General features: G+C 38.4%; 1 protein-coding gene across 9 annotated transcripts in view; it reads right to left on the bottom strand.

The window, feature by feature from the left end:
• Window positions 1-1,056: 1,056 nt before the first annotated feature.
• Window positions 1,057-13,947, bottom strand: part of SORCS2 (sortilin related VPS10 domain containing receptor 2) — a 598,972-nt gene continuing 586,081 nt past the window's right edge. For 6 of the 9 annotated variants that reach the window (XM_032685842.1, XM_032685841.1, XM_032685845.1 and 3 more), the window contains 2 exons: window positions 11,863-11,942; window positions 1,057-11,524 (listed from right to left, as the gene is read on the bottom strand). In XM_032685842.1, the coding sequence (XP_032541733.1) occupies window positions 11,501-11,524; window positions 11,863-11,942 (104 nt within the window). In that variant the 3' untranslated portion in view covers window positions 1,057-11,500. The remainder of the gene's footprint in view (window positions 11,525-11,862; window positions 11,943-13,947) is intronic. The other 3 variants (XM_032685844.1, XM_032685840.1, XM_032685839.1) reach the window with 1 other exon arrangement.

Genomic DNA, 13,947 nt, shown 5'->3' on the forward strand with positions numbered 1-13,947 from the left:
TCTCCCAAATCATAAACTGTTCCAACCCTAAACATGAGCTACCCCAGTAGCAGTTCATCTCAAGACTCTGAAGCACGAAGGAACGTCCAGATTGCAGGGATGAAAGGCATAGCAATTTAATGACCTTTGCAAAGGCAGGGAGCACTTACCAGGACCAATAAGAGCAAATCTGTAGAACACTAGGGCCAGGCCTTTTTAGAAATACACTACATAATCACGCATTTCATTTCCAAGGACTGTAGGCAGAGTGCAATAGGTATCGTACATCTTTGCTGGGCACGTCCAATGGGCACAATTCTGAAGATTTTGTCTTGGCTGGTTTTGTATGGGTTTGAATATAATTTGTAGCTCCAGTTTTATTTTGAGTCAAGGCCTGATCCTTGCATACAGCTATAGCTGACTTAAGGATAAATTTTGACTTGCAGACCCCTCAGTTTTGCAAGAAGGATGCAGCTTCTCTATAGCACAGCCAATTCCTTAGGAAGAGAGTGGGATAAAGACAATGCAAAATTAATAAAGTTAATAAACAAAAAAAGAATAAACAAGGAGTAAGTAGTCTGTAAAGCCAGTGAAAATGGAATAGATTGGAATAAAGGCATGGGAGGGGCAGAAGAACACATATAGCTTTGTTCTGTTGCTGGTGGTCTATTACAGGGAGAGGCCGAAACCTGCTGAATTCTTTAATTCTTTAGCTAGATAAAAATGTTCAGCCTCTGATTCAGTGGAGTTCTAGAACAGCAGCTGCATGGCTTCAGTCTCACCACAGAGTGTCACCCTCCACCAGTTATACTGCAAAAACTCCACTTCTAGGGAAAAGTGGAAAAAGGATTTTCCCCTTTTATCCTAGCAATGGACTTGAACTATAGGAGAATGAAGTGGAGTGGCTAAAGAGGAGGAGGCTGAAGGTTTGCTGCAGCCTTTGAGTTCATGCTGCTGAAGGTGTATAGTTTTACTGCTAGTTACTGACAAAACACACAGACTCTGTGGACTGGTTAAACCATTTCCCCTCCACAAACCCCATGAAATGCTTCACAAGAAAAACAAAGCAACCAATAGTTTAGAATCAAATTTTATTAAAGAAAAACCTGGAGTGCAGGTTCTCAGGACAAATGCATACCTTTGGATGCAGTGGAGTACACAGGTACGTATACAGTAGTTTGCCTGCTACATGTTTGGAAGCTGAAAGAGACCGTGATAATCTGTACTGCACAGTTCATCACCATTGTTAAAAGTTGCCAAAAACTCGGTAGTGGATCACTAACAGATACTTGGTTATGTGTGTGCACTACATATTGCACAAGACTTTTTGATTAAGCTATTACTTGTGCAATTGGATCACAGTTAAGTGTTACGTCAAGCATATTCAAACATATATTTGTTTCTTTTTCTCAAAAACAGCACGTCACTACAAAACTGCCATTAAATGTTACATATTTACAAAAATATACAAATAACACTTTTCCCCATTTATGACAATGCACCAGTTATGGATTAATTTCGTTCTTCCCTTGAGCCCTGATACTGTATACAAAGAAACCTGCTTAAAGTCAAGGTCACCTGAAACAAAATTAGGAGAAGGCATGTTCTGTTTTCACAAATATTAGAATGTGCAAAGGCAGAAGGAGAGGACTGTGTAGTCATGTATGTTAAAGGTATGGACTGTAAGATACTGACGACTACTAAGAGCCTTTACATGGATTGGAAGAGCCCCTTTGTCAGAAATCCAGTTAGATACAGTGTTAAGCATTTGCTGATCAAGCAGTCACAAGTATTGAAAAAAAACAAGTTCTACCTTAGTCGTAATTAGCTTACATCTATCCAAACTACTCTTGTGCTAACCATGGGAATAAGAATTACAAAGAAAATCAGTTGGTCACCTGTGTGAGTACTGGTGCAGTGGGAAGATGACTGATTTTAACCTGCAGCTGCATTTCAAATTCACTGCGGGTGAAATTCTACTGTAACACAAAGCTGAAATGACAAAGTCCATGGAACTGCTTGGTCATAAATTAGGGTAGAATTTGGCCCTGCAATGCTAAATAAATTATGTTCCACATTAACAACAGGGTAGCAAGAAATGCTTTGTGGATCTTCACAGGACATATGTCTAGTTTTTATTTTATTTGCTTTCAAATATTTACAAAAAGCTATAGCTCTAATTAGCAAAAAAAAATATGATTTTGGGCTTGGTTTAATTACCATTTTTTTCTCCTTTTGTTCACATGGGTAATGCCAGCAAAATCTATATTTATCTGTCCAAGTCTGGATTGAGAGATTTTGGACCCACCTGTGCTGAAACAGCCACAGATGTACTGTAAATAAGCCATTTTTCATCCTTTACTCTTAAAATGGAAAATTCTCCCATTCCAACTTGCATTCTCTCTCCAAATATTCCTCCAGTCTAGGATGGACTGATATTCCTAGTGCAGCTTCATAAATACAGAGCAATGATACTAAGATAATTTCATTTAGGTGAGAAAGGGACTTGATGTCTCCTAAAACCACACTTGCAATGCACTAGGGTGATTTTCTTTAAAACCACCTTCTGCAAAGAAACCTATCTAAGTTTAATGGAAAGGTAAATCATAGGAGGTGAGGTGTACATATTTGTAAAAATAAGTGGTAAGTAAAGCACAAAAGTGGAAGCTTTCCAAAGCACTCTGCCAGATGATCCAATTCCCCACCTCTTCCATCTGCTATCCTGCTGCAAACTTCTTGTATTTATTTTTCCTCAGCCACACAGAAAACGATGAAAATTAGTTAATCCCCTTTTGACATCAACCCAGCTTATTGGCAGAATGACAGTCAGAGAAAAGCAACTCAGAATAGACTGGGATCAAGAGAGAATTCAAGAATACTTCTCCATTTGATTATGTTTTCCCTCCAGAGCCTTCTGCACTGCAGCAAGCACAATCCATGACTTTACACTCAGGAGGAAATAAATCACAGCTTGTCAGTGACAGATGAAAAAAAGGAGCTGTACTCAAAGGCCTGGTGTGTATATGAAATGGAGGAACTCTCTGTTCCTAAAATTAAAATTTCTAGTCACATGTTCAGTAAACTCCAGTTGCTGGTGGTTACCCTCAGGAATACTATACCAACTCCATTCATCTTCTCTAAATATTATAAAATTACAGCTCATGGAGGTATTCTAGCAAATCACATTTAAGCAGTATAAATTCAAGACACAGACTCTATAAAGTAATTCTTCTCCCTTGCCTTCTAGCTCAGTGCTGTGCTAGGGGGGAACACCATTAGCAAATGACCCACAGTCCTCCAAGAAGTAAACCTATATTGGAGCTACCTCTGGAGCACACATACAAGCAACCTGGCTCCTGGGAAGCAACCTCTTTTCCATGCACCCCAGGAGAGATGTTGCTGTGAGTCAGATCTGTCTTAAATTATAGGTAGAAGTGGTGATAATTTCACATATTCCTAGAACTGCATCAATTTATACTCATGGTTTAAAGCCTCTATGCATCAAAAAGAACCTGAAAACAGTTGCCATTACAAATTAAAGTAAGCTTCAAGGCTTGCACAAAACAAACCCAAAAACTCGTGGTAAAATCATACACACTGGTAACACTTTCTCCCTGCTTTCCCTTGTCCTATTTAGTCCTGTGCTCCCCTCCCTCCCTCACTCTCTCACACACACTCCCTCTCTAACACAGACCCTATCCTTCAAAGATACTGCTGAGCTTTTCTATTATCATATTCCCATTAACTTCTCCAAGCTCCTCCAATAAGATGATTCTGCCAAATCTACTAGATTACTTCATTTAAACTTGTATTTTATGGAACTTGAAAGCAAGCCATTTGTCCCTGCGTCTAGGAAAGGTTGCATACAGACCTGTTCCACAACCTGTCGAGTCAAATTGCTCCCAACCGTCTATTAGCAAAGGACCCTCTTTACCTCACCTTTTCTTCAGCTTGAGGTTGTAACAATTTCTCTAAAAGGCTGTGCACGTACTTGGGTCTCAGCATCTCCCATACTGAAATACAAGTGCAGCCCAGTGGTCTGGCAAGGTGTCTCTGCCCAACCTTCCTGCAATTCTGTACCTGCCAGATCGCAGGGCTGGCAAAGCCAGCCAGGAAACCCATGCAAACACCATGTCTCATCCCCATAACCCAAAAGGAGGAAGAAAAAGGCATTTTGGAGATAATAGATATAGCTGTCTGCCAATTAAATATATAATTTCATTACAGACCAATGGCAAGGTCAATATATACACTGATGAGACAGGAAATACTAGTTATTTATTCTTTCAGGGAGTACAACGCTCATCCACATCTCAAACTAGAAGCATGTGCTCTCTGGGACAAACATCTGAGACAAGTTCTGGAAAGGCAAAGGATAAGAGTTCCAGAAAGATTTAGAGAAAATGAGAGCCAAAATTAAAACTGAAAGGATTAAAAGATACCAAAGTAGGAAAGAAAGAGGAAAGATGGACTGCAGTGAGACAAATCATAGGGAACCTCATCAACCCAGGTAATACAGCAGAGCTCAGAGGAAAGTCAAGAAGGGGGAAGAGATCATGATTCTTCTTGCTATCACTCAGGATACAGTAGGGTGCATATCCAAATGAAAACACAGACAGAAACAGAACATAAAGCAAAACAAAAAGCAAGGAAGAAAAGGTGGACTGTAGAGAACTGATCAGGAAGAGAAGGCAGGCAAGGTAGAACAAAAAACAGCAGCAATAATGAAAAAGAACAAAAGGACTACAAAAGGAGGGGGAAGAAAGGAGGAAAAACAGAAGAGAGTGAATTTTCTTTTCTATAAAGTGTCACCAGTTACTTAGCAAAGAATTGGAAGAATTAAACAATGCAAGGGACTTCTCTGAAGAGTTCAGCATCTCAAAAGATTAACCCCAAAGAGAGGAGTGTATTCACAAGCAAATGGAGCCAGTGAATTGGGCAATTGCCTTACTATCTTGTTTGTGAAGATATTCTGTAATATTAACCATTTAAATGCTCTGCTGTGAATCTGGGACTTATAGGTGGTGTATTATAATATTCTCCTTTAGTCTAGTTTTACCATTTGAAAACGGCCCACGTGCATGTTACTGATGTTTGGGGTTACACGTCTTCTTCTGCACAGTCTATTCTTAATCCATAACAAGAATATCTCAAAAGCCACATGGATATAAGCCAGCTGTTTTTCTGTATGAGCTGTCCTTGTTAAAAATATCTTTTTCACAATTTCAGAAAGATTTCCTTTTATAAACTGTTTTAATCAATAAGCAGTGTGAATTAATACTTCTTTTTTAAAGCAAAAGCGAATAAGCCAATTCATGCGCTTTGATCTGCAAGAGCAGACACTGTCAGTAAGAACTAAATATAAGTATCAAAAGCTGGTTAAAATTAGCAACAAATAACATAGAAATATAAGACATGCTAAGAAAGTTATTTGGAACGCCTGGCCTTCCTGGTGATTAATATATTCATTATGCCATTAAAAGTATGTGCAAAAAAGGCATATTATTTAAACGGTGCCATGTACTGCTGCGTCTTATTGCTGCTCAACAGGGCTTTATGTCTACTGTATTGCAAGTAATCATTGTAGAGATGCAAATTCTACAGAAACTCAGAAATCAAGTCTGATCAATAAAGCTGAAGTTTGTGTAATGCCTTCAGGTGTTGCAAGGAAATAATATTAAGCAAAATTACTTGTGTAAAGGAAGAATCTACTTATTGTCAGGGCTAGTAAATGTCACTTCTAAAAGAAAATCAATCTGGAAGGACAGAGACAAAGAGTTTGCAATTAAGAACATGTATTTTTAGAGATACTATTAAAAAGTATTTAATACAAACCGTAACAGCTCTTTGATAAGGATTTTGTTCACACAGCTATGTCATATATCATTTCAGAGTACATATTTCTAAGCCTTCCAGCATTTCTTGTGTTAGATACTGTCTTACAGAAGATCATCTCAGCTACCAGCACATAAACTACCTGAAAACTCTAATGATGACAAGCTTCACATAAGGAAAGAAAAGGAATCAAAAGAATGAAAGTCATACATGGCTCCACAATTCATATTGTAAGTAATCTGCTACTCCATTTAACAGGAGGAAAAAGGATGGGACTGAAGACTTATGGAAATGAGATCTCACTTATTAAAAATCATATAACTAACTTGCCGTATGTATCAATTTCAGTGGAAAAACATTCAAAGAGAAATGCATTCTTTAGCCTTCAGAGCAGCCTGAAGTACCATTACAGGTTCTTCCTTCCCTGTTGGTAAGTATCCTCTCTGCTTATGCAACATATTTGAAAAGAGGGGAAAAATAAAAACTTTGTCTGCATGATGTTCCCATTCAGACATGGGAAATGAACTGTTCTAGTCCACCTCGACACTGAGAAACCCTTCTGCACCCCCTCCAGCTTGAAGTTACACAGAGAATTGGAGGCAATGCTGCCAAGGTGATCAATCAGGTAGAAGGGCTAACTTGGGACAGAAGATTAAAAAATTAAGAATGCACAGCTTGACATTTCCCAAAGACTGCAGGGTTAGGCTATAAATTGTAAAAGCTAACTGAGGGTCTAAGTTATTTGTCACTTCGCTGATTATAGACTAAAAAAAAGTGAAAACATCACAGGAATAAACATGAATTTAAATGGCACTGAAAGGGCTAATACTGAGATACTGAAAGGAAATAAGGAACATGAAAATACAAACTTGACATTAAGAAAACGATCTGACCAGACCTACTTACAGTCAATCAAATGACATTCTAATGAAAGTTTTAAAAATACTTTCTCAGACTAGTATGATTCGGCTATATGCCACTCTCTTGAAGAAAGTTGTAGAAGCAATGTGCAACTGGGACTAGAACAGAGAAAATGAGCCAGGAAGCAGCTTTTTGGATGGACTTATAAGACACAACAAATTTTGCATCTTAAAAATCAATGTTTATAAAGGTAAATGCTTATAAATTTCTTCCTGGTGGAAAGCCAATATTTTGAGAGAAATGAGAACTTACTTTCATCTAAAAAGCTGAAATAAAAAATGAAGATGGAAACAATACAGTGGTATCAATCAATATACAATAAAACAACTATAATAACTTCAACTGACAGGGACCGTGCAATGAAATAAAATTCTTAGTTTCTCTCCCCCCCACACCTCCAAAGTCTCATTAGTGAAAAATTACAAAACCTCTTTTATAGGAAACATAGGAAAAATCTATGACTGAAATTGTCATCGATTCTATCAACTTAGCAACATTGTATTTGACTTGAAATAACACTAGAAATTCAAAGCTTATCAGAACCACTGGTTCATCACCAAAAAGTTACTGCAAACAATGCATGTATTTAATTTCTTATAAATATTTTCTTCTTTTCTTTTTCCCAAACATTTCTTTGAGCATGTGTTTGTGTAAGGAGGATGGAAACTACTGCAGATCCATTCTATTGACCTCTATTAAAGACACAGCATACAGTAGGTAGACCATTCCCACTAAGGACCTAAAACACAGCTAACCAGGATAATCATGTCATATGAAACCTGCTTTGCACTAGGAACTACCAATGGCAAAGCACTGATTTGTATTTGTCTAGAGGACAGTAACTTAACCAATCATCTACTTTACATCAATAAACAGTTTACTCCTCTTTACACCAGTCATTGAAAGAAGAACACTCATCAAGAGGCATATAATTCAATAAGAATATCATAAAATAATTCCAAGAAATTGGATTTGAATTGGAGATGATAACATCTTGCCTCAGGCTGGTACCTTCTATTTCTTCACAGCCATTTACACAACCCTATTCTACAGAGTACAAAAATACACTGGTTTATATTGCTTTACTTTTGAGAAATTAACACTGTGTAGATTTTCCTTAAATGTCCTTTGAGCATTTCTGAGTACTTTATATGGATGGACCATTCAAAAGCCATATAAAACATTCAATGTCAAAAGGGAAAGCTGTAAATCTTGACAGATCTGTTAGAATCCTTCAGATCATACTGTTTGGCGCACTCTGAAAAGTACAGGGTGTTTTTGAAATTGCAAATACATCAGAGTTTAAGAAGGCCAAAGATGCAAATGAGGCCTGTGCACTGCCAGTTTTGTTGGTTTCAGTATAGTTCAATACCAGTGCTGATAAATACCACTGTACCCATTTTTATATGGTTTTTGATCAAATAACACTAAAGAAAGGTAAGTTGAAGATATTACGGTGTAACAGCAAAATCACAGTCAATGTTGTAGTGCTACCACATAACCATATGTTCCAATAACAGTGTTTAAATAAAATTACCTTTTTTTTTACCAGTGATGTACCTTTTTTGGATTATGCATTTTTTTTTTAATTTATACATAATTGCAGCTGGTTTCAGTAGACTACTTTTAAGAACAGTAATAATTACAAGTAAAACAAAGAAAGTGAAACCATTAATACTTTATGCTCACAAAATTCTTTGACTGTGACAATCCTGAACTAACAGTAATTAATTTAGCCTCACAATACCCCTGTGAGGTAGGTAATTACTATCAGCCCCATTTTATAGGTGGGGAAACTGGGGCATGTACAGGTTAAATAACTTGCCCAAAGTCTTTACTAATAAATTTGATTAACATATAAAAATACTGTATGTGTGTGTGCACGCATGTGTAACTAGCACTTGTGCATAGAAGTAACTTGTTTCTGAATACAAATGTATCAGGATTTTAGATTAATTTAAAGGATAAAATGGTAAGATATCATGGATGTAGTTCAAGAGATTTGAAATCTAGCACTAGAAAATGGTAACAGTATTTTCTCAGTTTTAAAATAATTTGTTTTAAAGTTATTCTTGCAGGGAAATCAAGGGCTTCCTTTATTATCTGCTGGGTATTATTAATAAAGTTACAGCAATACCAATATCTCTTTAGAAAACAGTGTTTTTGAGACATGACCAACCTCACAGGAGTAGTGCATGAATCAAATTAATTAGCATCGAAAAACATTATTACAGGCACTATATTGTGCTAAGTGTTAATTAGAGTACCAAACAATATTCTACTGTGTTCCAAAAGACTCCTGTGATCAGAGACACAAATCAGCCCGAATTAAATGTATAAAAGTAGCTGTTAAAGCATAAATTAGATGTGTGACCTAGTTCCAAGAGAGTCCTTTGCCAATCAGACTAACCATGTAGAACAATCCCAAGATAGAACTTCCATCCCATCCCTTTCCATGAGGGTGGTTTGCCACTCACCTGCCCCATACAAATAACCCACTTCAGATTTTATTTCACAAGTAAGATGTTTGTAATACTATTTTATTCTCTGCTCCAGCTCATTCCCCTAGAAAAAACAAGGAGAGCTGGTGAGGATGGGAAGCCCCTGCTGCAACAATCCTGAAAGTTTCCAATGCACAGCACATTTTGTATTTGCACTTCTCTTCAAGAAACTCAGACTCAGATACCTTTAAGACCTTGGATTTCCACACAGTCTGGCATACAACAGTCAAATGCAGCAGTATTTCTCTGTTAATAAATTTACATGGCACTATACAACTAAATAGGCAGAAATTTTAGAACAATTTTTGAAATTATCTTCCTGAGCAGTTTGCAAGTGCTTTTCAGAATCTTCACTCTAACTTTTCCACCTAGTTCCTTACAGTAAGTTTATAAGCTAGATTTTCTTGTGCTTTACACATACATCTTATGGGGTTTGTGAGAGCCTACAGTACTACACTGAATTATTACACCCCAGTCCGTTGCATTTGATGACAATATACTCTAGGATATCCACAGCTACATGGAAGAATGACTCCAATGCATATAATAATTTTAAGACAGTTCTTTTCTATTTTACTAGCATTCATTATTTTCTGTTTGCTTATTCTGGATGATGTAATTAGCTATCTGTATACTTCTTAAACAAGGTGGTGTGCGAGCTCGTCCCTAGCATCAGTATGACATTCAGTGAGTACAGAGTTATTTATTCTCTAAAGGCAAGAAGTAAAGAGATTATACAGGTTTCTGAGAGAAGCATCCTAATTCCAGGCAATGTGCCACACACACGCACACCCCTTTAAGCTCATCACACCACACTCAGTTTCCTACAAGGCGACATTAAGGGCAGAGAAAAGACAAGAGGGGGGTGGATTCACTGTGCTGCTGTTCCCTGGGGATGCAGAAGTCAAGACTAGGAAACTCTGACCCAGCTCACAAAATTGGGATTAGGAAACACCGACCTGACTCACCAGCCTTTCTGCAGGCAGCTCCTCCGGAAACCCCTCCCTCCCTCTCTTGCCCTCCCTGCAGGAATAGGGGCCGCGGTGGTAGGGACTGAGTGACACCCTGTGGTGATGGGAAGGAAATATGAACCCCTAAATCCCATCCCATCCTCCCCATGACACTTCAGATTGTCAAACTAACCCTAGTGGAAAAGGTCAGAGTTTGCCCACTCCAACCTGCAAGGGCAAAGATCCAGAGGAAATCTCGAACAGGGATGCAGTGGGAAGGAGATGGTGGTGCTACCCAGCCATTGCCGGAGGAGAGCTCTGACCTATCTGGCACATCTGCCCGAATAGGAAATTTAAAAAAAATAACCATACAAAGAAAATTACTTAAAAGAAGTATTTACACTCTCTGGAAATTTAAAAAGAGACAGGCCACTAGCACAGGGTTTTGCAGGATAACTCATCTGGCACCTGCCATCATCCTGGAGGTGCTCCCTCAGGAGAAAGGAGAGAGGAACTGAAATGACTGTCTGCAAGTGAAGGCACCTGGTCTGGAAATAGCATCAAGCTGGTGTTTTTCTTTCACCCAGGGTGGGACTGGGGGAGATACTGGTGCTGATAGTTTGTCAGGACTTGCTACACTTACAAGAGCATGATCATATATTATGAGATATCCTAATTAACATTTTACTTCCTTTAATCCACAGAAGGACCTAAGCCTAAATTCATTAGATTGTCTCACACATGTTTAAGTTAAGAGCTTGTCTCAACTAGGAGTGCATTTGTCTCTCACTCAGTCCTTTCCCAGCACAGAAACACTTGGCCTCCTAAAAAAATTGTCATTGTGATCAACCAACCATCTGTTCTGGTCTAGTCACTTGTGTAAAAATCACCTTTCCAGGATGAAGAGTCCCAGCCTTCTGCTGAATACCTCAATTAAAAATATAATTAAAAAGTTACAGGCAATCATTCTAAAAATAAACATAAGAAATAGAGCATAGACAGAAAAGAAATAAGGTGGCATTGAAGGTGCCTAGGGCTACAAATTTGCTACCATAGTTTGAGTTTCAATTGTGATGAGTTCCCAGGCCATAGAGTGAACACAACATATCCTTCGCCCTTGGTAACTGAAGATGGATGCTTTTTTCCACAGGACTGGTATGAAATCTCCTCTCCATCAGCATTTACAGCCATATTTGCAATTTTGTGACATCACCAGGGAAAAATAAAATGGTACAGAGAAGAGTCTTATGGGTTTTGTGTTCAGCTGCAAATATCAGCTAACCAGGTAACTGTGCATCTCTCTGGAGTTGATGCTCAAAACCACGCCTGAGTGATTGCCTATGAAAATATAGAAACAAAAGGCCAACATTAGTGTATTTCAGGTACTCCACAATAAATCCCCCTTTTATTGCAGGGACAAGTCAATTGCATAAGAGAATGGCTTTATCAAACAACAGGTCAGGTGAAGGTTGGTGCAACAGCTCCATGTACCTACAGCACACTTTTGCGCAAAGCTTTTGCTCATGATGGTAGATTTGTGGTGAATTCCTAGGGTTTCTATCCCAGTGACAGCATAAGTTGGTTCTCTGTGTGGCTTATAAAGGTGTAGTTGTCTCGAGGGGTGCAGGTGAGGGAGGAGAATGGAACCTGAGGCGTCCATTCGACATGCCACTGACCTGGGACTGGACACTGACCGGCATCAGCAATAAGGGAACTCTGTAGCTGTTCAAGCTGCCACTTCTCCCAGAAGGAGTCACTGCAAGGTAATGGTGTTGAGGAGTCCCAAGGTGGGGGTTGCGATAAAGTAGGCAACATAAAATATATAGAAAACAAAAAAAGTGGATGGGTGAGTCTGGAAATACTGTACTGTGGAAATTCAAAAGTTACGAGAAGAGAGAGAACAAACAGAACCCCAGGCCTGTAACTCCCTCCTGTGCATGGAGTGGAGGCGGCTACTGACATCTCCCAACGGGGGGGAGAAAGCTCACCAGAACTAGAAGGGATCTCCATAGCATAGGAACCTTCTGCAAATCATGTCGTACACCACAGTTTAATATAAAGCAGGGATTAAAACACGTTTCATACTCTAGCCAGATAAAATAGAGTATCATTAACAGGAATATTTTCTTGGCAGAACTGAGCAATACTAGAGCTAGTGGAAAGTATTGCAAATAACCAAACAGTAGGGCGAGCGGGAGTATAGTTTTATGTCTTAACATATTCTGTCTAAAAGCTGTACAGTAGGTGACAAATATGGATGATTATGATCCACAGAAATGAGCTCTTTACACTCTCCTAGCAAGGCTGCTGGTGCTGACATCCTGGCAGAAGCACAAATCACCTCGAGCTATGCATTTGCTAACTGTCTTATGTCATCAAAACATCATGATCTTGTACTCTTTAACCCTAAAATAATGCTCTGCCCAGATAGAAGATTTTTGTTTTCTCTGAGTAATGAGTGCAGAGATTAATTCTGAATGTGTTACAAATCAGGGTAGCATTTCTTTATTCCAGCATCCCAAGCTGCCTGGTTTTTTTAATAGGCCATAAGGCATTTTCTACCATTAAAAGTTATGCTTTTGTACATTACTAGAGGTGTTTGAATGTTCCACTTTAATAGGCATGTCTGCAAGGACTTTGTTAGCATTCAGCTTCTCTTCTACAGACCCTGAAGATGATCTCATCAAACAATTTTAACACAGACTTTGTTTTTCAGGGCTATTTTTGGGATTAACTCCAATAAAGTCAGGAGGGCAACCAAGGTTGTCTTGCAAAATCAGAATGAAAACACAGTGATACTCATACACAAAGGTTGTCAAAGAGGAGATAGAAATATACAAAGCAAAGCAAGAGGCTGGATTCTTCCCTTGTGTTCAAAGATAACATCTTCAAGAACTGAGAAGTGGTGCATAGTTCAGCAAGTGAAGATAAAGACATCAACAACAAACAATAAAGGTGAAACCCAAGATAAAGAAATCTCTCCTCTGGCCAGGTTCTGTCTTCCCCAGGCTACCTCTGGTGCAGCTAAAACACATCTTCCATGGAGTTCATGAAGACATTACAGTTGCCTTCCACACCATGAATCTACTGCTACAAATCCCAAAGGCTTTGGGTTATCTGATTTATTTTCACAAAATGTGCAGAAATGGAACTGGGTGTTTTTTACATTGTCCTACATTTTTCAGACTGTGACCTGAAAGCAGTCTGAACAAAATGTAAATTTTACAATAAATGAACTTTACAGATCAGCACCCCATGTTACATTAAAACTACCCACAGGGTGCCAGGATACACACCTCCACCTGACATTGAAATCATATCTGAGAGATACTCACAGGAAGTTTCCCTTGTGGCTTCCTTACAACCACCTCATGAATACTAAGAAAGTCAATAGCTAAATTAAGGAAGACTTATGATACTTTTTATACATGAATAAATTTAATGTTTCTAATCACAAAAACCTTAAATGCCACTGGAATATGAAGGCAAATATAGCAATGGATCTCCATTCAATCCATCTGAAATCATAGAAGCATTGACTCTACAAATCCTTCTGGCCTAAACTCAATTTTCTACTAATTCTGGAAATTATTGAGTGAATTCAACTGTTGCAGATTATATCCTATTCTCCCAAATATAATTTATCTCTAAAATTGTCCAAGTCAGTCTCCTGATATTAAACTACTATCTCTGTACTCATGCTCTATATAGCATATCATCCATACACTAGCTTGTATATCAAGCAAGCCAAAAGAAGGTGA

Source organism: Chiroxiphia lanceolata, chromosome 4 (genome assembly GCF_009829145.1).
Source record: "Chiroxiphia lanceolata isolate bChiLan1 chromosome 4, bChiLan1.pri, whole genome shotgun sequence".
NCBI classification, from domain to species: Eukaryota; Metazoa; Chordata; class Aves; order Passeriformes; family Pipridae; genus Chiroxiphia; species Chiroxiphia lanceolata.